We start from the raw sequence: 27,287 nt of genomic DNA, 5'->3' as shown, positions 1-27,287 counted from the left end.
AGATGTATAGACAAGATTATTCTACAATTCATGTCATATTTTACAGCTAAAACAAATTTTAAAAATAAACTGAAAGGAAATCATTTTACCTGATTTCAAAACTTACTGTATAGCTACAGTAACGGAGAGTGCAGTATCAGCAGAGGGACAGACACACAGGTCAGTGGAACAGAGACCTGTGTGACAATCCATAGAGCCACACCAATACACCCAGCTGACTTTTGACAATGGTGCAAAAGCTATTCAATGGAAAAAAGAAAGCCTTTTCAACAAATGGTGCCAGAGCAATGGGACCACTGTAGGCAAAAAAAATTATTAAATCATAGCTGTGTACATTAATGCAATCATGGGGCACCATACACTGGTTTTATAGACCGTTTGACACACTTTCATCACACTGGTTAACTAAGTCTTAAAAATTAACTCAAAACAGATTATGAACTTAAATGTAAAGCTATAAAATTTGTAGGGAAAAAACACCTTTGGGATCTAAGACTAGGTTCTTAGATGTGACATCAAAAACACAACCTATTAGGGCCGCGCACAATGTCTCACATCTGTAATCCTAGTACGCTACCGCTTGAGCTCAGGAGTTTAAGACCAGCCTGAGCAACAGTGAGACCCTGACCCTGTCTCTAAAAAAATAGCCAGGCAGGGTGGCGCCTGTGGCTCAAGGAGTAGGGCACCGGTCCCATATGCCGGAGGTGGCAGGTTCAGGCCCAGCCCCGGCCAAAAACCACAAAAAAAAAAAAAAAAAAAAATAGCCAGGCATTGTGTTGGGCGTCTGTAGTCCCAACTACTTGGGAGGCTGAGGCTGAGTTCCTGTGAGCCATGACCCCAGGGCATCTATTGAGGGTAACAAAGTGATACTACAAAAAAAAAAAAAAACCAAATTGGCAAAGGCTCAGTGCCCGTAACATAATGGTTACGGCTACCAGGTTCGAACCCAGCCCGGGCCAGCTAAACAATGACAACTGTAACAAAAAAATAGCCAGGCACTGTGGCAGACATCTGTAGTCCCAGCTACTTGGGAGGCTGAGGCAAGGCAATTGCTTAACTCCAAGTTTGAGGTTGCTGTGAGCTATGATGCCACAGCACTCTACCCACGGTGACATAGTAGGACTGTCTCAAAAAAAAAAATTAGCAAAATGGATATCATCAAAATTAAAAACTTTTGCTCTGTATAAGGCCCTGTCAAGAGGATGAAAATATGAGCTACAGACTGGGAAGAAATATTTGCAAACCAAAAATTAAACAAAGGACGCTCAAATAAAGAATTCTGAGGAAAAACTAATCAGTAAAAAACAAACAATCCAATTAGAAAATTGGTGGAAGACATAGACAGATATTCCACCCAAGTGAAAGCAATGAAAAGATGAACACTATTAGCCACTAGGGAAAGGCAAATGAAAACCACAAGGTCTCACTGCACAGGTATCAGAACTAAAAAATAGCAACACTGGCTCAGTGCCCATAGCACAGTGGTTACGGCACCTGCCACATGCACCGAGGCTGACAGGTTTGAACCCAGCCCTGACCAGCTAAACAATAACAACTGCAACAAAAATAGCTGGGTGTTATGGTGGGCACCTGTAGTCCCAGCTATTTGGAAGGCTGAGGCAAGAGAATTGCTTAAGCCTAAGAGTTGGAAGTTGCTGTGAGTTGTGATGCCCTGGCACTCTACCAAGGGCAACAAAGTGAAACTCAGTCTCAAAAAAAAAAAATAAAAGCGACACCACCAAATCCTGGTGAGCACTCAGAAGCATCCTACAATGCTGCTGAAAACAAAAACCGTACAGCCACTCTGAAGAAGTTTGGCAGTTTCTTTAAAAAAAACTAAACAAGCTACAACTGTATTACCTAGTAATTGCACTCCTTGGCATTTATCCCAGAGAAAATAAAACTAATCTTTACACAGTAACCTGTACAAGAATGTTCACAGCAGCTTTATTTGGAATAGCCCCGAACTGGAAATAATCCAGACATCCTTAAACAGGACAATGAGTATACCCTGGAATATCACTCAGCAGTAAAAAGAAAATCATCTACGACACAGGCAACCACATGGGTGAATCTCCAGAGAATTATGCTGACTAAAAAAAAGCCAATCCCAAACAGTTACACGCTGTATGATTCCATGTATACATTTTTAAAATGTCAGAATAATAGAGATGAATAATCAGTGATTTCCAAGGGTAAGGGAGAGTAGGGAAGGGGGAGATGTGGCTCTACAGGGATAGTCCAAAGGAGATGCCAGTGATGGGACAATTCTGTTTCCACTGTGGCAGCAGTTACATAAATGTGTACGTGACAGAATGATACAGAACTAGACGCCCACACTGCACAGAGGTTAAAGTCTTGGTTCTGATACTGTATTCTAATTATGTAAGATATAACCGTTAAGGGAAACTGAATGAAGGGTGCGTGGGGCCCCTATCTTTGCAACTTCCTATGACTCTGTAATTATCTTAAAATATAAAGTTAGGGGAAAAAGCAACAACTGTAGGTGAAACTTGATATCCTGGATTGGATCCTGCAAAAGGACATTACTGGAAAAATGGTAAAAATCCAAATAGTCTGTAGTTATTGCACCAATGTTTATTTTTTAGTTTTGAATAAATATACTAAGGTTATGTAAGATGTTAATGTAAGTTGATGCTGGGTGAAAGGTGTATGAAACCCTTCTGTGAATCTAAAAACATTTTGAAAATAAAACCCTGATGCCCAGACTGATTAAGTCAAATGCCCTGGGGCTGGGCCCAGGTGTAAGTATTTTTTAATTTGCCAGGTAATTCCAAGATTAAGAATCCCTGTTCTGGAGAGATTTCAAAGTGTTTGTTTCCCACCTAGATTTGCTGTTAAGAGTGCACTCCTTGAGAACAATTTCTAAACAAGCATACCACTATTTCTGTGGCCTTCAGTCCCATTTATAAGGTTCTAAATGCCTTTGAAGAAAGTTCCAGAAATCCCCCCCAATCTATAATCCTATGTCCCTGTGGTACCCCAGTTTCACACAGCTAAAGAACTGGGGAAGGTAAACTGGAAGAAAAAGACAAATGCCTTCTTGTTTCCACTTCTCTAAAACCCCGTAGCTAGGAACAGAATAAAGCAAAGAACTTGAAATGTTTTAGAGATATAAGACAAACTTTTTTTTTTTTTTTTTAAAGAAAGGTAATGAGGGTCCACCTGGTTCATAAACAGTCCCTCCCTCCCTGCAGCCCTGCACGTCACAGCCATGTAACACCTCCATAGAGGCCTATGGGAAGGAAGGGCATGAAGCAGATCTAACAGGCACTATGCTCCTCTGGGATCACACAAGGAAGAAAGGATTAGAATTCAGTGGTTCTCAACCTTCCTAATACTGCAACCCTTTAATACAGTTCCTGTGGGTCACGACCCACAGGTTGAGAACCGCTGGATTAGATGCAGTAAGAAGACCGCCTCCTCCCAGGCATGACCTCTAAGAACACAGAAACTAACAACACTGCTAGTGGCAACTCAGCACAGCAGGCAGAGAAGCAGGCCCCATCAGTGCCACGAGGGCCAGCTTGCTCACTCAGGGCCCTAGAAGAGGTCAGAACAACAACCTCCACAGGAGGGTGCAGGACCAGAGGGACGGACTGGTGCTTCTGGTTTGGCACATGGGAAAGCTAGAGTTTGTGCTCTTAAAAATGGCATTGTCAGAAAAATGGTTTCCACACCATGGATGAGGCCGTGAATTTGAACCCCTAGCCAAAACTGGTGTCTTCTGTTTGCTCAGGAAGTGCTGCCAGCAGCAGCAGATTGGCAAAAAGCACAGTACAGGTCATGGCCACCTAAAGGCAGTTTGTGCACTCACGTGGTGGCTTGGCCTGAAGAGGTATAAATACACTGCACTGTCACAGCCTGTGGGGAGAAGGGAAAAGGCTGGGCCCTGGGCCCTGGGCCCTAGAGATGATGGTATTCCTTTCATTCCTTCCAGAAACAGGCCTAGAGGGCTGTGCCCTCCTGACCCCCCACCTCCTAAAGGAGGGCAGGGCCTGCTGAAGGTGCTCGGCATTGGCGCCTGGTTCTGAAGATGCCCAGGACCCACATCTACAAAGCCATCTAAAACGTGGCCTGGAGAGTGGGGATGGGCTGGCACGAAGCTTCTGCTTGGCTTCCTCCAGCTCCCCATGTGCTTGTCTGCTCCCCGCATCTGGGGCTGCCTGGCAAACAGTTAAACTCCTGGGTTCCGCCCAGGGCTATCCTCCACTGGGACACCAGGCCTGCTGTGGTTGGACCCTAAAGGAGAGGGAAAGAAGAATTAATATCAATGCCAGTAACAGGAGAGATCCTATCAAAACTAAATGCTAAATCCTTTTTAGGACAGGAAGGAGCAGGTGAGGCAGAAGGGCCTCAGGATACCTTAGAGCAGTGATTTTCAACCAGTATACCATGAAAATTTGTAAAGATCATTAAATTATTTTCAAAAGAAGTTCAAAGCACAGTAATTATATTATTTTTTTTAATTTACTTTTTTTTTTTTTTGAGACAGAGCCTCACTATGTCACCCTCAGGAGACTGCGTGGCATCCCAGCTCACAGCAACCTTCAACTCTTGGGCTTAACTGATTCTCTTGCCTCAGCCTACTAAGTAGATGGGACTACAGGCGCCCGCCACAATGCGCGGGTGGCTATTTTTTTTGTCGTTGCTGTTGCAGTTGTCATTGTTGTTCAGCTGACCAGGGCCAGGTTGGAACCTGCCAGCCTCGGTTTATGTGGCTGGCTCTGTAACCACTGTGTTACTGGCGCCAAGCCTACTGTTTTTTGTAATCAACATCATTTAAATGTTCCACGTTAAGTTTAACCATAGGTTCAAGTGTGCCATGAGATAAGAAAAGGTTGAAAAACACTGCCTTAGAGGAATCAAGACAGGAGTTATCACTTTGCCTCATAAGAAAAAAACTACTGGGAGGTGCCTGTGGCTCAGTGAGCAGGGCGCCAGCCCCGTATGCCGAGGGTGGCGGGTTCAAACTCAGCCCCGGCCAAACTGCAACAAAAAAATAGCCGGGCATTGCGGCAGGCGCCTGTAGTCCCAGCTAGGGAGGCTGAGGCAGGAGAATCGCCTAAGCCCGGGAGTTGGAGGTTGCTGTGAGCTATGTGACGCCACGGCACTCTACCTAGGGCAATAAAGTGAAACTCTGTCTCTACAAAAAAAAAAAATACTGAGGACACAAGACACGCCTCAGAGACCAGGGCCTGTGGGTTTCTGACCCCAGGGAGCCCAGCAATTCCGCTGGGCAAGAGGAACCCGCCCGGGCAGGCCATAAAGCGCCCTCTGCTGGAAGGAAGCTTTATCTTCCAAGGCTGTGGTGTTTATTGCTCCTTCCTGTTTCCCAGAAAAGACAAATGTAGCGCCCATAAATGCCTCCCATTGTGGGGAGCTGTCTGCACTGCTCACCCTACAGCTAAAGGGAAGAAAAGCAAAGAGAAAAGAAAAGGGAAGATATTTACCTTGGGTGTTCTCTTAAAACAAAAAATGCTCACTAGTCCACAGTCATTTATCAACTGCAGTTTCCAAATGTGCCAAAGAGGGAAAGGTCTACTGGGAAGGCTGGAGAGAGCAGAGAGAAAGAAGAGGAGAGAAGCCATTGAGCTAAAGCGGCAGCACCTTGGCCCTGCCAAGGCAGTGCTACAGATGCCTCAGCTGCTGCTCAGAATGGCAGAGAGAAGTCAGAAGCACAGTGTCAAGGGCGGATTTGCCCTTGGAAATACAATTCTGAGAATGACTGGTATGGAGGAATAAGAAATTGAAATGGTAGAATAGGGGACAGACAACTTTTTCTATAAAGGACCAGTATTTTTAGGTTTTGTAGGTCATATGATCTTGGTCACAATGACTCAACTCCACCGTTGTAACTCAAAGGCAGCCCTGTACAATCCATGAACAGATGGGCAGGGTCCAATAAAACTTCGTTTACCAAAAACAGGCATCTGGCCAAATCTGGCCCTTGGACCACATTGGCCAGACTTTGGCCCTTTGCCAACCACTACTGTAGGTAATTTAAAATTATTGGTCCTGGGCGGTGCCTGTGGCTCAGTGAGCAGGGCGCCGGCCCCATATACCGAGGGTGGTGGGTTCAAACCCGGCCCCGGCCAAACTGCAAAACCAAAAAATAGCCGGGCGTTGTGGCGGGCGCCTGTAGTCCCAGCTACTCGGGAGGCTGAGGCAGGAGAATCGCCTAGGCCCAGGAGTTGGAGGTGACTCCACAGTCACCTCCTGAGCTATGTGACACCACAGCACTCTACTGAGGGCGATAAAGTGAAACTCTGTCTCTACAAAAAAAATAAATAAAATTATTGGTCCTTCTAAGGATCTCAGTAAAGGTACTTTTCTCCTGAAGATCTAGTGCCAAAACCTCCAGAAAATGGTTTTCACCTGCAGTATTTAAGCAGTGCCCCCACTGAAATATCCATGTGTGCAGCAACATTAAGCTTTTCTGGGCAGTGACATACCAAACTATCAGGGACAAACCTGCAGGAAGACCCCAGAGTTTAGGCAGGGAACAGAAAGACTGCAGGCAAGCCTAGCTAGGGCAATTATCAGACTGCACTTAGGTACAATAACCAACAGTATCCCTATACAATACTGGATAATCAGTTACAAAGAAGAAAGGACCCAGAAAGCCACTATAAATTATTCTCTTATAGGACAGCCCAAGGAGCAGCTGAAGTCAAGGGGACATCTGAGGCTCTATTAGTATATAATAAAAGATGCAGTGAAGTGAAAACCATCACTCCTGCAAGTGCAGTCTAAGTAGCAGCTGAAGCCAGAAAAAGCTCACATTTTATTTATTTATTTATGAGACAGAATCTCAGTTTGTCACCCTGGGTAGAGTGCTGTGGTGTCACAACTCACTACAACTTCAAACTTCTGGGCTCAAGCGATCCTTTTGCCTCAGCCTCCCAAGTAACTGGGACTATAGGCACCTGCCAGAAAGCCTATTTTGTTGTTGTTGTACTTGTCATTGTTGTTTAGCAGGCCCAGGCTAGGTTCAAATCTTCCAGCCCCGCTGTATGTGGCCAGCGCCTACCCACTGAGCTACAGGCGCTGAGCCTAGCTGGCTTTTTTTTTTTTTTTTTTTTTGAGACAGGGTCTCACTCTCGCTCAGGCTGGTCTCGAACTCCTAAGCTCAAGCTTATCCACCCACCTCAGCCTCCCAGAGTGCTAGGATTACAGGCATGAGCCACTGCACCTGGCCCAAAAAGGCTCACATTTTAAAGAACACAATAATTTTGGCCTCTGAGACCCAAATCTAATGTCACAGTATGAAATTCTTTATAAGGGGCACCCCCATAAAATAACATCGTAGTGAGAAAACATAGGAGCTTAATCAACCGTGAAAGGTGCAGCACCACTTATGGTTGGAGGTACATGTCTGTAGTCCTAGCCGCTCAAGAGGCTGAGGTGGGAGGGTTGCTTGAGTCTAAGAGTTTGAGTTTGCAGTGAGCTATGATGACGTCACTGCACTCTAGCCATGGTGACAGAGGAAGACTATCTTTAAAAGAAAAGAGAACAGGGCGGTGCCTGTGGCTCAACGGGTAGGGCGCCGGTCCCATATGCCGGAGGTGGCGGGTTCAAGCCCAGCCCCGGCCAAAAAAAAAAAAAAAAAAAAAAGAAAAGAGAACAAAACACTTTTGTTTTCTCAAGTGTGGGTCTGAGTAACCAGAACTGAGCTGTTCCCTGTGGAGCTCTACAAGTGCAATATCAGAGTGTCTGGACCTTCTGACTTCATTCCTCTTCCGTAAAATGAGCACAAAAAACTAGCATCTCTGAACCCATGGGGCAATTAGATGAGTGAAGTCATGGTTCACCCCTATAAAATAACATCACAGTGAGAAAATATAAGAGTGAGGTATGTGGCAGAGGAAGTATCCAGTAAGAGCTCAGCTTCCTCACTGTGCAGTGGATGCAGGAAACAAGGCCAGCAACTCCTTCCACAGCCTCTCCAGAAGCCCCATGGCTCTCCCAGGAACCTCAAATCCTCAAGGCCAAGGTGGAAGGACTGCTTGAGGCCAGGAGTTTGAGACAACCTGAATAAGAGTAAAACCTTGTCTCTCTAGAAAAAAATACAAAAAAAGCCTTAGCCAGATGTCATGGAACACACCTGTAGTCCCAGCTACTTGAGAGGCTGAAGCAGGAGGATTGCTTGAGCCCAGGAGTTCGAGGCTGCAGTGAGCTGTGATGATAGCACTGCACTCCAGCTTGGGCAACAGAGTGAGACCCTGTCTCACAAAAGAAAAAAAAAAAAGTATCTTCTTCAAACACAAGAACAAGAAATTGCCTGACTGTTCACATTCTGCACCTCAGAATTCTTGCATTTCCCTCTATCTCACAGCCTCTCATTCCTATTTAAAAGTCTATTTCTGGCAGCGCTTGTGGCTCAAAGGAGTAGGGCACCAGCCCCATATGCTGAAGGTGGCAGGTTTGAACCCAGCCCCAGCCAAAAATAGCAAAAATAAAACAAAATAAAAATAAAAGTCCGTTTCTTCCAACAGGATCTTTCTACTCACAGTGGAACCCTTGGATGGGACATGCTTCCACAGTGTCAGCGTGAACTGACCAAGCTCCTCAGCAAGTACCCTCCAGTTTCTGGGATGGTGTCCCCCAGCTACCAACCCTCTGAGCCAGGGTACTGATGACCCAAAACTTCACTTTCCCAGTGACCTACCCCTAAATGGCCAAGAGTGTCTGAACTAGATGTTATTCCCATTTACCAACAAGTCTCTGATTAAGTCAGTCCATTAAGGGGTCCTTGAGAGAGACAAAATATTGACTTGAAAAACTAAATACCAGGCAGTGCCTATGGCTCAAAGGGGTAGGGCGCCGGCCCCATATGCCGGAGGTGGCAGGTTCAAACCCAGTCCTGGCCAAAAACTTCAAAAAACAAAAAAGAAAGACTAAATACCAGTTGTCTATGGCTTAGTGTCATCTAAGCTACTAAAAACAGCAAGAAGAGAAAAGGAGGCAGAGAAAAACAGAGATGGCTGGGCATGGTGGCTCACGCCTATAATCTTAGCACTCTGGGAAGCTGAGGCAAGTGGATTGTTTGAGTTCATGATTTTGAAACCAGCCTGAGCAAAAGCAAGACTCCATCTCTACTAAAAAACAGAAAAACTGGGGCAAGAGGATCACTTGAGTCCGAGTTGGAGGTTGCTGTGAGCTATGCTGCCACAGCACTTGAGACTCTGTCTCAAAAAAAAACCCCCAAAAAACAGAAACAAAAAACAGAGAGACAAGAACAGGGAAGAGCAAGGAGACAGTAAGATGTGAGTAAGCGGCAAAAGCTCCCAGCCCACTGGGTCTGGACACACCAGAGTGTGCCACTCAGAGTTTACCTGCTGCAGCAGTGGCCTTCTCACCAAGGAGCTTGGTCTGGCTGCCTGGGATGACCTGAAGGTCGGTGTTCTCAGGAGACTGTGGCAGGTTCTGGGCTCGTGTAGCCAGGAGTGCGTTGAGATACTGCAGCCGTGTAACCTGAGGATAGGAAGCATTACCCGGCAGATGCAATATGTGACACAAGATGCACAAGACAGGCTCAAAAAGTCACACCAGCCAGAATAGGAAGAAGGAAGACCTTTAAGTTAGTTAAGGGCAGCTAAGAACAAGCAGTGCTTTTAAGAAAATGGGTGCAGGGGCCTGGACATGGGAGACCTCCAGTGAGCCAAGGCCTCTGTCCTACAGAGCAAGTGCAGGGCCTTGTTCTGAGCAGTCTCAGACTAGCTGGTCTAGCCCCTTGGGGACACAAAGCCTGCTAAGCCAGTGCCCGTGAGCAGCCCAGGTTGTCACCTTAATGAGCTGCAGGTCGGAGAGGGCTCTCACGGTGTAGTCGGGACAATACGCAGAAGAGCGGGTGCCATCAGCTGGCTCGGGCAGCAGGTCATGGCGGATGGGCTGGAATGAGGACACTGGGGACTGATGAACTATCAAAAGGAACAATCAGTGACAGCAGAAGTTGGAGCCGGGTAGCCCACCCCTGCCCTAGTGGGGACAAGCACACAACCTCAAAGATCCACCCCACAAACCACCCTTGAGAGGGAACATGGGTAAGAGTTTGGAAGAGGATGTATTGCAGGGATGGCAGAAAGCAATGAAGATGAGCAATCACAAGACGCTGCCCCTTCCCTCCAGATAGCCCAGAGATAACAGTCTGCCTTGTGGGGGGCATGGGCTCTATCAGAAGGGAAGGCTGGAACCTAGGCACTGAGAACTGCCATGACCAGGGCATGGGGCAGCCCTCAGCTCCAGTGGGGCTGCAGCTTACCAGAAGATGGCACTGTCAGGGCAGACACTCCATAGTAGGTGAAGGCCCCATTCTCAAACTTCAGGCCCTCCTTCCCGATCTCCACCTCAACCCTGCCCTAGGAGGGTGAACAGGCAGAAAGAGAGACAGATGTGGACAGATTATCTTTCCCAAGAGAAGAGAGCATAAGGAGGAGCCAAGAAACCTGATTACTGCATCTCCCTGCTCCCCACCTCTTCTCACACACCCTTCCCTAGTCTCGGAGGAAGTAGGAGGCTCCATGCCTGGGTTCCCACTCACCTGCAAGATGAGAATGAAGTAATCCACTGGCTGACTGCGCTGGTACAGGTAATGGTGTGCAGCCAGGCGGTTGCTCTGGTCAAACTTCACCTCCTGGTTGACACTGGGATGCTTTAGCAGGTGCAGTAGGACCTTCTCAGAAATTCGCAGGGGGCTGAATACATCCACTTCTGCCCCATGGTAGAAAAAAGGGACAGTGTCCCTCACGGCCAGAGCAGCCTTATGTAGCCTACTACTGTTACCCACCAGGGCTCTCCCTGGGTGGTCTGCGAGCCCCTGTGCCTCCACATCCCACCACACCACAAAGAGCTGGGCAGGGCACACTGTGGTAATATGGCACCAGCTTGGCCCTGTTCTCGGCCACCTGGTAGAGAGAAGCCACCTCTCAGATGACCTGAGATGCTGGCAGGGCTGCAGAGAGAAGCACAGAAGTTCTCCTGGAGACTTTTCTGCTTACTAGGCATGGGGGGCAGAGTCAGGCTCAGACCTGGGTGGTCTCCTGACCCACCAGTGAACAAGGGCAGGGTGCAAGGACAACCTTTCCCCTCACCTCGGGAAAGGAAGCGCTGGGTGGCCAAGAGCAGCTGAGGTGAGATTTTTACTTTACATTCATCATCAGACACCTTGAACAAGGAGAATTCCTCCTTCCTCTTGAGAGGGGCAATCAGAGAAGCAGGTTTCTTCTTTACCACGCAGTCTCCTGAGGTGGAAAATGGTGTGCTTAGGCACCACAACCAGTCTAATGCTACCCACTCTTTCCTAGGGCCAGGGGAACATGCCATCAGAGCCCAAGGGACACATCCTCAGTACAGATCCCTCCATGGCAGCTGGCTGCCATTCCTACTACATAGCAATCTCAGTACCCAGGTCAAACAACAGCGGCCCACGTTCCAGATATGTCTGAAGAAGTGCAGAAGAGACTGCTCCTTGCCTTGGAGTTGGCTGAGGAGAATGCTGACATGATAGCAAGGCAGCTTATATAAATAATAGGCCTCCCTGGCCATTAAGAGACCTCTTGCTGGTCTCAGGGCCTGTAGCTCAGCAGCTAGGGTGCCAGTCATGTACACCAGGACTGGTGGATTCAAACCCAGCCTAGGCCTGCCAAAACAACAATGACAACTACAAAAAATATATAGCCAGGCATTATGGCGGGTGCCTGTAGTCCCAGCTACTTGGGAGGCTGAGGCAAGAGAATCGCTTAAGCCCAAGATTTGGAGGTTGCTGTGAGCTGTGACACCACGGCACTCTACTGAGGACAACATAGTGAGACTCTGTCTCAAAAAAAAAAACAAACAAAAGAAACAGACCCCTTGATGGAAAGTGTTTTTGAGGATTAGTGGCAGCAGCTAACCTGGAGACCTCACACCTATGGCCATCTTGGGAACCGAACTGAAGATGCTGTGTTGGCAATAGATGCATGGGCAAAGTGACACGTGGGAGAGCTCATAGGGGTGGGTGGCCCAGCCATCAAACACGTGCTCTGTCTGCCCTGTGTCATCCTAAGTGGCAGACACTCCTAAGAGGCCATCAAGGGCCCCAGGATCATCTGCTTTGGGAAGACTCTCTTGGTGGTAAAGAACCTGTGAAAACAAAAGCACCAAGGAAGACAGAAAAATGGAAAAGGCCCATGGGGCGGCGCCCGTGGCTCAAAGGAGTAGGGTGCTGGCCCCATATCCCAGAGGTGGCAGGTTCAAACCCAGCCCTGGCCAAAAACTGCAAAAGAAAAGGCTCATGAAGGACAGGGCCCTTCCTCAGTAGGAAACAAACAGGATGGCTGCCACTGGAGCCCCAACAAGTGCTAGGATTCCAAGGTCTCCACCGGGATGGGCAACCATGGCTTGCATGAAGTACAGGTGTGAGCCTTCCCAAGAGGGGCAATGCTGGCTCTCACAAGGCTAAGAAAAATGAGGCCTGGCTGGGGACCTGTCTGGCTTCTAGCAGCACTAAGAGCCATTGGCCTCTGACACTATGTACCTCAGAAAGCTTAAAGGACCAGCTGAGACAGAAGACTGCCAGGAGCTGAAACTCACGGTAGTCTTCAGACTCATCCAGGATTTCAGACTTGATGATCTCCTCGATGACATCCTCCAGGGTGACCAGGCCCAGGACCTCGTAGAAGGGGTCGCCCTCGCCCTCATTGTTCACCTTCTGCACGATGGCCAGGTGGGACTTCCCTGTCAGGGGAGGACACTCATTTAAAAGCTTGCTGGGGTCCTCCAAGGCCACCAAAAATACAAAAGTTGGGTGGCGACTGTGACTCAGTGAGTGGGGCGTCGGCCCCATATACCGAGGGTGGTGGGTTCAAACTCCACTCCGGCCAAACTGCAACAAAAAAATGGCTGGGCATCGTGGCGGGCACCTGTAATCCCAGCTACTCAGGAGGCTGAGGCAAGAGAATAACTTAAGCACAAGGATTTGGAGGTTGCTGTGAGCTGTGACACTATGGCACTCTACCAAGGGTTAATAAGTGAGACTCTGTCTCAAAAAAAAAATTAAAAAAATACAAAAGTTGACATTCATGTTCCTACATGCTAGACCTAGGCCAGACTCTCCTGGGTTGTTACTTAACCTTTTGACTACAAACAATACCAGGTGAATAAGATGTTCATTTGATGCAAAGGACAAATACAAAACCTTTTTTTTTTTTTTTTTGTGGTTTTCGGCCAGGGCTGGGCTTGAACCTGCCACCTCCAGCATATGGGACTGGCGCCCTACCCCTTTGAGCCACAGGCACCGCCCCAAATACAAGATCTTCAGATGTTTGGTCCAAATGGGCACTCCGGCCTAGCCAATAGAGCCAGACTCTGTCTCAAAACAAAACCAAAACCTCCCAAACAAAACCCTCTTCCACTGGTTTCTAGGAAGAAGCTTTTTAGCATGTTGCCTGGCACCTTCTAAAGCAATCTGATTGGGCGGCACCCGTGGCTCAAAGGGGTAGGGTGCCAGCCCCATATGCCAGAGGTGGTGGGTTCAAACCCATCCCCAGCCAAAAACTGCAAAAAAAAAAAAGCAATCTGATTAAAGCAGAAAAGCATTCAATCCCCAAATCCTCTGGAATCAGGCTGCTTAAAACCTGCCCCAATGGGGGCGGCACCTGTGGCTCAAAGGAGTAGGGCGCTGGCCCCATACACAGAGATGGCAGGTTCAAACCCAGCCCCAACCAAAAACTGCAAAAAAAAAAACCTGCCCTGTTCTCCAAAGGTACACAGAGGCTAGGCAGCCCAGAACAGGAGCAGTGGCCTTCCCTCTCTCCTATCAACATTTCAGCCTAAACCTGCTCACCTCACCCATCTTAAAACCAAAGAACAGAAGGCCTCCTCCCCTGCCCCAAATCCTCTGCCAATCATTGCTCTCTGGCTTCTGCTTTGCAGCCACACTTTACAAAGGGCCCATCTATACTAGCTGTTAAATTTCCCCAAACTGCTCCCCATCATGGCACAACATCTGTTCTTGGAAAAGTCAAGGGCATCTTGGTTGATCGCCTCCCCTCAGAAAATATGTCTTTTCTTAGCTGCCAGGACATTTTGCACCTCTGGCTCTCCTCCCTCCAAGGTTTTACCTCTTCTTGGCAATTTCTCCTCAGCATACCCCTGGCCGTTGGGGTTTAGGTTCTCTGTTCCACTCCTGTGGCCAAGGGACCACCTGCATTTCACATCAGCTGCAGGATAGGAATTTGCCACTTGGAACGCTAGACAGACACGAATTCCAATGTCCAAAACAAACTCATCTACTCCCCACCCTCAGCCCTTAGGAAACAGCAGCCAGAAATCTGTGCCTCATCCTTAGCTCCTCCCTCTAGCTGCGCAGCTCCTCAGCCAACCACTAAACCTTCCCAATTCAGACTTCTAATTCCCTTCTCTTGGCTTACTGTCTACCTCAGAAGGCTACCCTCTCCTTTCATCTGGATCCCACTCTAGCTGGTCTCCCCACTAGTCATCAATCTGTAAAAAACCACCTAAACAATGTCATTCTTTACTCACAGTCCTAGTGATCAAGGCCAAGTTCCTCACACAGCACACAAGCCCTTTTAGGCCCACCCTGTCTCTAGGCTCCTTCCTGATCACTGTGAATGAACACTTTAATTCTTCTCAACTGGGATCCCCAACAGCCCTGAGTCAAGCTCAACTGTCACATATGAAGGGCAAGACCGTGGATGGCAGGGAAAATCCTGACACTAAGGTTAGTTCCAGATGGGCCAACCATTCCACCATCATGCCCCAAATCTCTGCCTGGTGAATGCTCATAGCTATAGAAAGCACCAGTCCAGCTAAAGCCAGACACCAGAATGAGCATTTTCTTAAGGAACCTAGAAACACGAGTGCTTACAACACCAAAGGGACAAACCAGCGCTTCCCATGTAGACAGGGACCAGAAGACAACACCAAAGGGACAACTATCATCTCCCATAAAAGACTCCTAAAAAAAGACCTCCCATAAAAGATTCTTCCCCCTTGGTGGCGCCCATAGCTCAGTAGTTAGGGCGCCGGCCACATATACCCAGGCTGGCGGGTTCGAACCTGGCCCGGGCCTACTAAAACAACAATGATAACGGCAAAAAAAAAAAATAGCCTGGCATTGTGGCAGGCTCCTGTAGTCCCAGCTACTTGGGAGGCTGAGGCAAGAGAATCACTTAAGCCCAAGAGTTGGAGGTTGCTGTGAGCTGTGATGCCACAGCACTCTACCGAGGGTGACATAGTGAGACTGTCTCAAAAAACAAACAAAAAAAGACTAAAAAGCAGTCTGGTGACTTGCGTAGAAGAAATCTGCACAACCAGGTTAACCCCTCTGCTCTAGAGCTAGCAAACACCACCTATCAGCAAGCCTGCCCTGGAGCTATAATCACCTTCCTGCCTGGCCCTAAACGTGTACACTGGCTGAAGTGCAGAAGTGCTATAGATGGTCTCCTCCCCCAGATACTTTTATCCACTTTATCAATAACAGCTGAGGACCTTGACCCATGGAGAGGCTAAGGCGCCCTCCCAGGACCTAGAAGCAGGCAGAGAAGGGACAGAATCCACCCTGCTGATTGCAGAGTCACACTACTGGTGACTCCTGCCAGAATTACCACTGCCTAAGGTCTTTGGAGGCCCAGATAGAGGAGTACTCACCACCAGGAGGCTCTGTCTGGACCCCCAACCTGGGCTCCCTTCCCAGAGCATAGCTGCAGGGCCAGGAGGAAATAGCCAGGAGCATGTGAGAGTCTTAACAGAACAGATTAAGAGCTGCCCACCCAAATCTCCCACTGAAGTCTTGACCTACGGTAGTAACAGTAAATTAGCATCCAGGCCTGCTGCAAGGATTAAGGGAGCTGATGCATGGAGAGTGCACACTAGAGGTGGCCCATGGCAGTCCTTGATGTGGGAGTGATCAAAACCTGGCTTCCTGCACTGACTGTCCAGGGGCTGAGAGAGCACCCCCCATGTAGACAGGGACCAGGAGACTTCCAAGCTGCCAGGAATACCAAGGGGCTTTCCCACTTCTCTGCCTCATATCCAGTAGTCTTTAGGGTCAAGCCCATGTAGCACCCTGGGGTGCTCCCCACCCCCATACTGTTCAGGTGTGAGAAGCATGGCTAGTGGCCAGGCTCTAGAGGGCACTTCCAAGGCTTCCAATGGAGAGCACTGCAAAGGAACCTCACACCTTCACACTTAGAGGGTCTCAGTTTTTACTTTCAACCTTGGAACTGCTAAAACTATGGTGAAAGAAGGGGTGAAAATTCAGAGTTAAAGAGAAACAGGAAAGATCTTACTTACAGTTAGAAAAGAGCCTCAAGATAAAAAAAAAAAAAAAAAGACACGGAAGGGGATATTAAATCAGCACCCAAGAAACGTATTTAGGAGTCATTCCCTTATCTGCAATAAAGTCAGGGACCTTAACAAAGCCATAGAAATATCACAGGTCGAGCCAATTTGATATTATATGTGTGCAGATAACAGCATCCAGATTTCTGAAAACTGCTTTCTTTTCTACGTTCTTTAAATTTCTATCCCAGAGTTTGGACCTGCTACAAAGCCAAGCACAGTGAAACCATCTGGGAGAGGCAAAGAGCTGGGAGGTTAGAACACGTGAAATACTCTCCAAACTGGGGACTATCCCAAAGTAGGTTTAAGTGTTTGCTTTCTATGGCATTTCATTCTCCTCCTTTAAATATATCAAAAGGTCATTCCTTCAGGGGTCTCAATGCTCTACACTGGGATGGAGTCCTTTCCTCGAGGTTTCCATAATCCCCTACCCCTTTTTCAGGGAAGGGCACTGGCACGGGTGTCCCCTCTCCCATACCCCCGTTACCTCTTTTGAACTCTTCCAAGACGGCGTCCAGCTTGGTGTCATTGAAGACAAAGTGGAGTGGATGATTGTAGAAGCGGGTGATGGTGCTGAGCGGTGTGCAGTCTTCGGGGTCCACGAAGGCTAAGTCCTTGAGGTAGAGCATGTCCACAATGTTGGAGCGCTCCTCCTCGTATACCGGGATGCGCGTGTAGCCGCTCTGCATGATGCTGGCCAGGACGCCGAAGTCCAGCACCGCGCTGGCGTCCAGCATGAAGCAGTCATCGAGCGGCGTGAGTACGTCCTCCACAGTCCGGCAGCGTAGCACACCCTTGCTGAGGTCGTTGTAGGGGTCGCCACCGCCACGCGCCAGCTCCAGCACCCGCTCACGCAGCCGCCCGGGCCGCGCCGCTAGCTCCAGCAGCTGCCCCACCGGCAGAGCCACCGGCAAGGTGAGCAGCACAGCCAGGCGGCTGAGGCTGAGCGCGCGCGGCGCCAGCTCCAGAGCCCAGCGACCGCTCACTGCGGCCGGCATCACCTCGCCCACCAGGAATACGAGCCCCGCGCTGCCCAGCACAGCAGGCACGGCGCGCTGGCCGGCCGCGCGGTACAGCAGCACCGCCAGCGCCGCCTGCGCCAGGCTAGCCAACAGTAGTAGCGCGCCCAGGGCGCAGCCCGCCCAGCGCCGAGCTGGCTCCAGGCGCCGCGCCGCCGCACGCTCGGCTTCCGAGCCGCTCTCGCGTAGCACCTGTACCTCGGCCGGCGCCAGCGCCAGCGCGCTCAGCTGCAGGCCCCGCGCCACTGCCGCCAGCGCTAACAGCCCGGCCACTCCCAGGCCCAGCACCCAGGGTGGCGCCGCCTCCTCAGCCGCCCCGCCGCCCGGCTCCACGCGCACCGCCAGCAGCGCTGAATGCGGACACACGGCCTCACCGCGCAGGCGCAGCAGTGCGCGCCACTCGCCCATGGGGGCCACCGCCTCTTCAGGCACCTCAGCTAGTCCGCCCTCGGGGCAACCCGCCCCCTCAGGGGCCACCCAAGACCAGGAGCTATTAGCAAAGCCCGGGCCGAAGAGGCGCAGACGGAAGGTGGCCTCCGGCGCGGCCGGAGCCGCCCCTCCGCGCGCCCACCCCGCGCCCGCCTCTCCGTCCTCCTCTAGGCAGAAGCCCAGCACTCGCGGGCAAGGGGCTGCCTCCCCCGCGGCGTTGCCCAGACAGAGCGCGGCGAGCAACCAGCCTAGCCCACCCGCCACCGCCGCCGCCATAGCCCGCTGCCCCCTCTCTGTCTCTCGCGCAGCCTACCCCGCTCGCCCCGCACCTCCACCGAGAGGGCCAATCGTCTCGGCCTTTGCGCCTCCTCGACCAATAGGCGCCTGGTGAGGGCGGGCCCCAGGATCCAACTAGGCTGCGCCGGGGAGTAAACAAGTGGCGGCGCGGGGCGGGCCGGGGGCGTGGGGCTTTGGGTCAGGCCCCTCCGCGGCTCCAAAGGCTAGGTGGCGGGCAACCCGAGGACGCTGAGGGACCGGCAGGCCTCCAAAGTCCCACCGACCTGGGCCCACTCTTCCGAGGCCATTCCCACGCACCCGCTAGGCCATGCCAGTGCTCAAGGACGTCCCAGGCTGCGGAGCTGAGCAGCCGCTCGGATGAATCGCGGGTCCAGGCGTGCCTGAAGTTGGAAGATATGCCATTTTCTCAGGAAAGGGTCTTGGGAACCAGAAAGGTGATTGTTTAATCCCCTGACCTACAGAATGAGTGCTGAAATGAGAACCAGTAACTGGGCATCGGGAAGCTGAGGTTTGTCAAAGATGTTTAGCACCGCCAACTCTACCATAAAACTGGGGACGTCAGACAACAGTTCCTGTCTTGAAGGAGCTTGGTAAATACACAAAACCACCAACCCATTGGCCAGGACAGCTACTTAATGTAATTAGTATCTTACAGGAGAAAAGTGAAGCTCAGAAAAGACTCAGCATGGATGTTGGGACCAAGGCGACCTTCCTAACACGGTATTCACCTTCCCCAGCTACCCAAGGATGTGGGTCTGTGAGGAATTACTGGATCTGGTAATTACACGTCTCACAGTTTCATCCTTGGGAGAAAAATTCCTTGGGATCAACAAGAACAATTCAAGGGGATCCTCAGAGTTATATTAGAAAACAATAATCCTAGCACTCTGGGAGATCGAGACGAGTATATATGGCCTGAGCTTAGGAGTATGAGATCAGTCTGAGCAAAGTGAGACCCTGTCTCTGCAAAAAAATAGAAAAACTAGCCGAGCACTGTAGTCCTAGCTATGCAGGAAGCTGAAGCAAGAGGATCTCTGGAGGCCAAAAATTTGAGGTTGCTGTGAGCTATGATAATGCCAGGGCATTCAACCCCAGGGCAGCAGAGTGACACTTTGTCTCCAAAAAAAAGGTGGTGAGTGGGACAGCACCTGTGCCTCCTGGGGTAGGGTGCCACGGTCCCATACACCTAAGGTGGCAGGTTCAAACCTGGCCCCAGCTGAACTGCAACAGGAAAAAAAAAAAAAAAGTGGTGTCTTGGTGCCCATAGCAGCCACATACACTGAGGCTGGCGGGTTCAAACCCAACCTGGGCCAGCTAAACAACCACATCTGCAACAAAAAATAGCTGGGGGTTGTGGCAGGTGCCTGTAGGCCCAGCTACTTGGGCTGAGGCAAGAAAGAGAATTGCTTAAGCCCAAGAGTTTGAGGTTGCTGTGACCTGTGACGCCACGGCACTCTACCAAGGGGGACATAGTGAGATTCTGTCTCCAAAAAAAAATCAGTAAACTGGCTCGGAGCCTGTGGCTCAAGCAGCTAAGGTGCCAGCCACATACACCTGAGCTGGCGGGTTCGAATCCAGCCGGGGCCCGCCAAACAACAATGACGGCTGTAACCAAAAAATACCCGGGCGTTGTGGTGGGCGCATGTAGTCCCAGCTACTTGGGAGGCGGAGGCAGGAGAATCGCTTGAGCCCAGGAGTTGGAGGTTGCTGTGAGCTGTGATGCCACAGCACTCTACCCAGGGCGACAGCTTGAGGCTCTGTCTCAAAAAAAGAAAAAAAAATCAGTAAACCTATGGTGAATGACAAAAGGAAAGACTATTTTGTGAAAAACTCTTAAAAAGATGGTAATAGTATTTCTTCTACATTGCAGAACTGTGACTAGGCCAACAGCATCTCCACAGGCTCCAGTTTTTATTATCTGGAAGGTGTTGGCGCCCTTTGAGTAGTTTACCTCACTCTTGGGGATGACAGATGAGCTACCAACAGAAGAAATAAAGGCATCATTGAGCCTTTACTGGATGGTCATGCCTGCTTTGAAGAAAAGAGAAATGTAATAGCCGGGCATTGTGGCAGGCACCTGTAGTCCCAGCTGCTCGGGAGGCTGAGGCAGGAGAATCGCATAAGCCCAAGAGTTAGAGGTTGCTGTGAGCTGTGTGAAGCCACGGCACTCTACCCGAGAGTGGTACAGTGAGACCCTGTCTCTACAAAAAAAAGAAAAGAGAAATGCATGAGGCGGCACCTTTGGCTCAGTGAGTGGGGCACTGGCCCCATATACTGAGGGTGGCGGGTTCAAACCCGGCCCTGGCCAAACTGCAACAAAAAAATAGCCGGGCATTGTGAGTGCCTGTAGTTCCAGCTACTCAGGAGGCTGAGGCAAGAGAATCACCTAAACCCAAGAGCTGGAGGTTGCTGTGAGCTGTGATGCTATAGCACTCTACTGAGGACGACAAATTGATGCCACAGCACTCTACCAAGGACGACAAATTGAAACTCTCTCTCTCTCTTTTTTTTTGTAGAGACAGAGTCTCACTTTATGGCCCTTGGTAGAGTGCTGTGGCCTCACACAGGTCACAGCAACCTCCAACTCCTGGGCTCAAGCGATTCTCTTGCCTCAGCCTCCCGAGTAGCTGGGACTACAGGCGCCCGCCACAACACCTGTCTATTTTTTGGTTGCAGTTTGGCCGGGGCCAGGTTTGAACCCACCACCCTCAGTATATGGGGCTGGTGCCCTACCGACTGAGCCATAGGCGCCGCCCGAAACTCTTGTCTCTCAAAGAGAAAGAGAGAGAGAAATGCATGAACATTGTATTAGTTTCATCTCCTTTAGTTCTCACATCTGTTTCCAAGTCAAGATAAAATGCTAGCATTGAAATAGAATGATCTTTAAAAGTAGCTACAGTTTAAAAAGAGAGGATGGATGACATGCTTAAAATTAGTCAAGTACCTAAAAAGTCTCTGTGCTAGTGCCAGAACTGTGGTGGGAGTAAAATAAAGTCTCTACCTTTGTGGAGCTAAGATTCTAGTGCAGAGACAACATAAAATACACAAGTTTATATACGTATGTGTGTGTATGTATGTATGTATGTATATGTATACATACATATGTATATATGTATTTTTTTTTGAGACAGAGTCTCACTTTGTTGCCCTGGGTAGAGTGCCATGGCATCACAGCTCAAGTGATTCTCTTCCCTCAGCCTCCCAAGTAGCTGGGACCACAGGCGCCTGCCACAGTGCCCAGCTATTTTTAGAGACAGGGTCTTGCTCTGGCTCAGGCTGGTCTCGAAACTGTAAGCTCAGGCAATCCACCTGCCTTGGCCCCCCAGAGTGCTAGGATTACAGGCGTGAGCCACCATGCCTGGCCCTACAAGTTTATATTTTAATATCTGGTAATAAGAACAATGGAGAAAAAGAAGGGAAAATGAGGAAACAGAGCGATTGGGGGTAACGCTGTTTGAGTGGGGTAGTTGGGGGCAGGAAGGAGACATTTGAACAGAGGCTTAAATGAAATAAGGGGTGAGCCTCACTAAAGACTTGGATCCCAGGCAAAGAAGATAGCAAGTCAAAAAGCCCTATGTAACTATCTCCCTGAGGAGGTCTTCCTCACTAAACTCACTGAGGAGTTTGTCGTACCTGACATGTAGCAGGGGCTTAAATGTGTAGAACAAATGGATGACAATAACTTGCCCACCTATACATAAACTTTTGCATTTTTAACTCTTTTTATCTGGAATATCCTTTCCTTTTTGGCCTATCCATATGCCTCCCTTTCTTCAAACACTCCCCTAATTTGTCTGTTTGGTCAAGCATCGCTTGACCCCAGTGCAGCCTCCAGCACCTGCACACACTGTGGGAGGCATCTGTATAGCAGCCTCTTCAGAGTCAGTTAACTCTTAGTTGGGCTCTTCAGAAAATGAACGCTCCAATTTTGCAACCAAACCAGCCCATGAGTGTGAACAAAAAGGCAACTGTGTGCTATAAAACAGTATAGTCGTACTTTTGGATCGAGCTCCCTTCAGTGGCCTGGGGAGGGAGGAGGGGTAATTGCTCATCCCAACTGCCCCATCCAGGACCTGCTGACAGAAGATGCCCTGGTATCTGGTTTACAGGATTCCAGCTTGTGGCCCATGAGCACATTTGCCCTGTATGTCTATCAGCAGCTACCACTCTCTATCTTCTGTGACAATAGTCTTGATTATATATATTTTATAAATTCTGCTGCTTGCATTTTACCACTAAATAGGCCCAGGATCTTTTACTGCCCCTCACCTTGTCATAAGTGATAGCCAGCGACAGCCACAGCTACATCTATCTCTACACCAGTAATAAACACCAACAGAACTCAAAACAGGCAGGTTATAGACCCACCAAGATTTATACATATTTCGTTTTTTATTACCAATCAAAAATAAATTCCATATATTGTTTAGCAAATATTATCATTGTTTTGTGACAAAAGACACAAGAGTCATAACAACAAAACTCCCCGAGAGTCAAACTCATAACAATGCCAAAATAAATCACAAAAATATACAAATTAAAATCTTATGCAAAATAAATATGAGTTATTTGCTATGGCGGCTGTGACCTGCCTACCCATTTGGATGCCATTTGCAAAGGCCTCCCTTCACGGGAAGACACACGGGGTGAGCCAGTTCCAGGGTATGGCTCATCCCGGGAACCAGACATGGGAATAGGAAGTGAAAAATTGCACTAGGAGAGGAAGTCATCAGACCGGTAATATGTGGAAATAATTATGAACCTCTGTAAGAAGTGATTATCGGTAGGGAAGGGGGAGGAAGGACGGTCTGTTGGTAGTAACCGTGTGTGCAAAGAGGTAGCTGTGGAAGTGTGTGCACTTGCCCCTTTTGCTTGCTTCACACACACTTGCTTGGTTTGGGCCAATGCATTCTGCTCCACCTGGCACCCAGGCCTCTAAGGAACACAGTTCTGCCAGCTCTCATAAGGACTCAGGAGCAAGATGGTCCTGGAGAAAACTAAGGGCTTTCCTTTAACAGGGAACAAAGGTCTAGTGTCTTTTTTTCTTATAGCTAAGAACCCAAGGGCATCAATCACCACCTTTTCTCCAGACTTCTAAGAGTTAATTCTGTGACTCAGAGAGACCTCAGACTAGCCAGGGGTAGGCATACTTGGTGCAAAACAGTCCCTGGTCCCAAGATTTAGGATTCTCTAGGCACCTGGAGAACAGAGCACTTGGGGTGACTTCACTGGCGAGGAAAGGAGTGAATGAACAATATTCAGGCAGAAGGCCTGCCGTGTCCCATTCACCTCAATCTCTGGTCCAGCTCCTGTTGCATGCAATAGAAGGGCCAATATGGACCTGGGTCCTACTGTAGGGCCTCATTCAGCTCCAGGGAACAGGCGCTGGGGCGGGATTTCACATGGGGATAGAGCTATCGGCACAGTACCACTAGCTTCAGCAAAGGCTGGTATGACCTTTCACACTAGATCACTGAGAGGTGGGAAAACAGGGCTACAGCTGCATGCCTTGAGGTAGAACCCTCCTTTTCTGGGGTTCCATAAATAGGTAAATAAGGTCAAGTGAGCTTCAGCCAGCCACAGAATAAAGGGCATAAAGAACTTGCTTAGGTGGCTTATAATATGTCCTCTTGTTCCCAACCCTCTGAGGGACTGGGGTTTAGGGATTAAAAATAGGGAGTCTGGAAAGAAGGGCTTCATGGATCAACAACTGAGCCTTGACTTTCCTTGTGGGGTGGGGGTGGTATTAACTGCTAACAATGCAGATGCCGATGACCAGAGTCACTCCTGGAACCAAAAGGAATAACCCAGACAAGTCATTTCTAACATAGAAGACGCCCTCCCACCGAGAGGGAAACCTTTGGTAAAAGTGAGGGCAGGGTCTGGGGAGCCAGGGCAAGTGATCGTAAAGGTCTAAGACCCTGCCTAACACTCTGAGCCCCATTACAAGGGGTACTTGTTCAAAGGGGCAGATGGGAGATAAAAGGGAGAGTCCTCAGCCAAGTCCTAACTCACCAGGAGAAACCGTTGGCAGAGTTCTGGGAGATTCCTGGGTCCAGCAGTTGACAGCAGCTTCTCTGTAGTTGGGATTATCATGTCCCTCATCATAGTTACCCAGAAGCCCGTGGCCTCAGTGATGTCAGATAAGTTGTAGCACACGTGTCCAGGCAGCTGATCTCAATTCCGTTTGGTTATTTGCTTCCTAGGAAGAGCCGTATTCCTCCCAAGACACAACCCTCCTCTAGCAGGCTCTGAAATCTCACCTCTGGAGGAGGAGGAGGAGGAAGGGTAAGCTTCTTGAGTCAGGGACACAAGTCGGAAGGTCATGGCTGGGAGCAGATTATGGCTATTGCTTCCCAGGGTGAAAGACCCTTCCCCTTTTAAAGTTTTTGGAAAAAAAAAATTTCTAAAATAAAGTTCCTTAACCCCGTCTTCCCTTCCCAAAATGATATTTAAAAAGAGGAGTAATGAGCCAAGTTTAGAAATTCTCTCAGTAAAAAACAGCCTTTGCTCGTGGTAGCTGGCCCACTGCCCCGGCAATCCAGGGCAGGGCAGGAACCACCTTAGAGCAGTTCACAGGTTCCTGTCGGAGGCCAGATCCCCACAGATAGGGGCCATCTGGCTGCTCAGTCAGACAGGCCATCTATCTGTATCCTTTCTGGCCTAACATGCTCCCTCTCTTCATGTGGGCCCACTGGGGAAGCCCCCGCAGGGTGGGCGGGGGGCCCCGGGCCCTCCTGTCAGATGGCACTCTCGTGGGAGGCTTTGTGTAGCAAGGAGTTACGCTCGTTGAGAAGAGTTGTGGTCTCATCCACTACAAGCAACTCAGGCTTCTCAGCACAGTTCTCCGTGAGCACGGTGCACCCATCCAAGGGAAACTGAGGGCTGTTCTCCAAGCGTGAAGCCAGCAGTCCATTCTGGTACTGCTGCCGTGTGATCTGCAAGAGGGAGAGATGAGTTCACGGACAGGAGGCTGGGAGACAGACCCTACACCAGTCCTGGGGAGATGGGGCTGGGATTGGGGCTGCAAGTTAAAGAGACAAGATATGACCAGGCAGAGTTTCCAGAAAACCATAAAAAGAGCTAGAAGTGGGGGCGGCGCCTGTGGCTCAGTGAGTAGGGCGCCGGCCCCATATACCCAGGGTGGTGAGTTCAAAGCCAGCCCCGGCCAAACTGCAACAAAACGCCTGTAGTCCCAGCTACTTGGGAAGCTGAGGCAAGAAAATCATGTAAGCTCAAGAGCTGGAGGTTGCTGTCAGCCGTGTGACGCCATGGCACTCTACCAAGGGCAGTAAAGTGAGACTCTGTCTCTACAAAAAAAAAAAAAAAAAGAGCTAGAAGTGAGACTAAGAAACAGCAGCTTTTCAGGTCTTGGCCCTCCATGCTGGGTTTGGTAGATGAAAGAAAGAAGTTGCTGATTGTGGGACAGAGATGAGGAAGACAGTGCTGCCCAGATGAGAGCCAAAGGAAGCACTCACCTTGATGTACTGCAGGTCCATGAGCGCGCGCACACTGAAGTCAGAAATGTACTGGCCCAGGATGGAGCTGCCAAACTGGTTGCTGCTCCCTGCCAAGGCTGTCGAGGGCGAGACATCTGTGCGGTCTGGGTAACTGAGGGAGGCTGAGCGACTGAGTGGGGCAGGGTGGGCTGGGGAGCGGTCTATGAAGAGAGCAGAAGCTGTCAGGCCTGGTGCCCACCACAGCCTGTCTGACCTCATCCCATGGAAGCCTAGAGACACGGCACCCCACCCAAGTATAGGAAATCGTTTTTAGTGAAAAGTAGAAGCCTGTATATGCTCTAACTATAGAAAGGTCTGACCTAGTCAAAGCAAATGAGTGAGTTTACAGGTGTCATGCAAAATGCATTAAAAAGCCTATCAAAACAAAACAACCAGAAGATAAAAGCCAAAGACACAGAAAGCTTATGGCTACAAAACTTCTTGTTTTCCCAACTGATCAGTCAAGCAACACAATGATCACCCTAAGCAAAACAAACAAGCTGCTGTCCTTATCTCTTATCCACTTAGGACAAGTGACATAATGCTATATTGTTTTTTTGTTTGTTTGTTTGTTTTTGAGACTGAGTCTCACTCTGTCACCCTGGGTAGAGTGCTGTGGCATCATAGTTCACAGCAACCTCAAACTCTTGGGCTTAAGCAATTCTCTTGCCTCAGCCTCCCAAGTAATTGGGGCTGTAGGTGCCCACCACACCACCCACAACACCTGCCTAGTTTTTCTATTTTTAGCAGAGATGGGGTCTCACTCTTGCTCAGCCTGGTCCCGAACTCCTGAGCTCAAGAAATCCATCCACCTTGGCCTCCCAAAGTTTTAGGATTATAGGCATAAGCCACTATGCCCAGCCAACTATAGACTTTAAAATAAAAATTACTTAAGAAAGGGAAAAATATATAGTTTGTGCTCTCTCACTGCAACTATATACCCACCTCACAGGTGATGCCTTGTCATATTTTAACATGCTCTTAGGGGGTCAAAAGCGTGTTCTGCAGATGACCTGCTCAGTGTGAAACATAGTCCTGCCCCTTTCTGTCCGCACCCCAACACCTGGAAAGGGGAGGGGGGAGCAGGTTCCTATACAGGACCCAGGGTCCCCCACATGAAGCAGTGCCATTTTCTGCCACTAGAGGCAGCACAAGCTTCCCTATCCAGGAAATGGTCCTCATCACGTCCAGCCAGGAAGGAATGGGCTCCTTATTTTGAAGAAGGAACTACACTGTGTTATTACACATCATTAACTCTTACTTTGGAGAACACTTAGAAAACCATGAAAGGCACAAAGAAGTTAATCGTGGGGTGGTGCCTGTGGCTCAAGGAGTAGGGCGCTGGCCCCATATACTAGGGGTAACCCGCCCCAGCCAAAACTGCAAAAAAAAAAAGGAAGTTAATTGTGAAGTCATGCAGCCTTGTTTTAAACAGGAATTGAACTAAGCTGATTTAAGCTAACTACTAAGTTAGCTATTCTAACAAATCACCAAGTGAAGAGAGCAAACATACTGAATCGAGTGACACAAAGACTAACACAGCTTTTAACTGTGAAGCTGGACTGAGTAATACCCTACCTTGCACTTAATTAAAGCTTTGGTTTTCATTTCTAAACTAGGAAATTATAGTCTGACTATTGTGTAAGTAGGTTGTGGCACCGCCTACACAGGAACAGGG

General features: G+C 49.3%; 2 protein-coding genes across 6 annotated transcripts in view; both read right to left on the bottom strand.

Annotated features, from left to right (window-relative positions):
- Positions 1–48: 48 nt before the first annotated feature.
- Positions 49–18,129, bottom strand: CNNM3 (cyclin and CBS domain divalent metal cation transport mediator 3). Of its 4 annotated transcripts, XM_053587371.1 has the most exons (10): positions 16,853–18,129; positions 12,595–12,738; positions 11,115–11,264; positions 10,565–10,734; positions 10,286–10,382; positions 9,811–9,944; positions 9,360–9,498; positions 8,129–8,246; positions 5,475–5,574; positions 49–4,263 (listed from the first exon to the last, which is right to left on the bottom strand). In XM_053587371.1, exons 1-10 carry the CDS (start codon positions 18,087–18,089, stop codon positions 4,087–4,089), a joined length of 2,466 nt encoding a protein of 821 aa, XP_053443346.1. In that variant the 5' UTR covers positions 18,090–18,129; the 3' UTR covers positions 49–4,086. The 4 variants fall into 4 exon arrangements, 3 of the variants coding, with proteins under 3 accessions (XP_053443346.1, XP_053443348.1, XP_053443347.1); XM_053587372.1 differs by lacking the exon at positions 5,475–5,574 and having other exon boundaries at positions 4,073–4,263; positions 16,853–18,128; XR_008379435.1 differs by lacking the exon at positions 8,129–8,246 and having other exon boundaries at positions 4,134–4,263; positions 16,853–18,128.
- Positions 18,130–22,483: 4,354 nt separating this feature from the next.
- Positions 22,484–27,287, bottom strand: part of CNNM4 (cyclin and CBS domain divalent metal cation transport mediator 4) — a 47,238-nt gene continuing 42,434 nt past the window's right edge. For both annotated transcript variants that reach the window (XM_053587378.1, XM_053587379.1), the window contains 2 exons: positions 25,589–25,770; positions 22,484–25,048 (listed from right to left, as the gene is read on the bottom strand). In XM_053587378.1, coding sequence (XP_053443353.1) covers positions 24,851–25,048; positions 25,589–25,770 — 380 coding nt within the window. In that variant the 3' untranslated portion in view covers positions 22,484–24,850. The remainder of the gene's footprint in view (positions 25,049–25,588; positions 25,771–27,287) is intronic.

The sequence above is a fragment of the Nycticebus coucang genome, chromosome 4 (genome assembly GCF_027406575.1).
Source record: "Nycticebus coucang isolate mNycCou1 chromosome 4, mNycCou1.pri, whole genome shotgun sequence".
NCBI lineage: Eukaryota > Metazoa > Chordata > Mammalia > Primates > Lorisidae > Nycticebus > Nycticebus coucang.
Note: the sequence above shows the minus strand (reverse complement) of the source record. Positions and strands in the feature narration are given on the sequence as shown.

Bases quoted from the DNA above. Each gene is read 5' to 3' on its own strand.
- CNNM3 (XM_053587371.1), bottom strand. From the start codon at position 18,089: ATGGCGGCGGCGGTGGCGGGTGGGCTAGGCTGGTTGCTCGCCGCGCTC. The intron at 9,499-9,810 runs GTGACAACCTGG...TCCTATCCTCAG, and splicing joins CCGACCTGCAGCTCATTAAG to GTTACACGGCTGCAGTATCT. The intron at 8,247-9,359 runs GTAAACTCTGAG...TTTGTGAGACAG, and splicing joins GAAGGCCACTGCTGCAGCAG to GGTCTCACTCTGTTGCCCAA.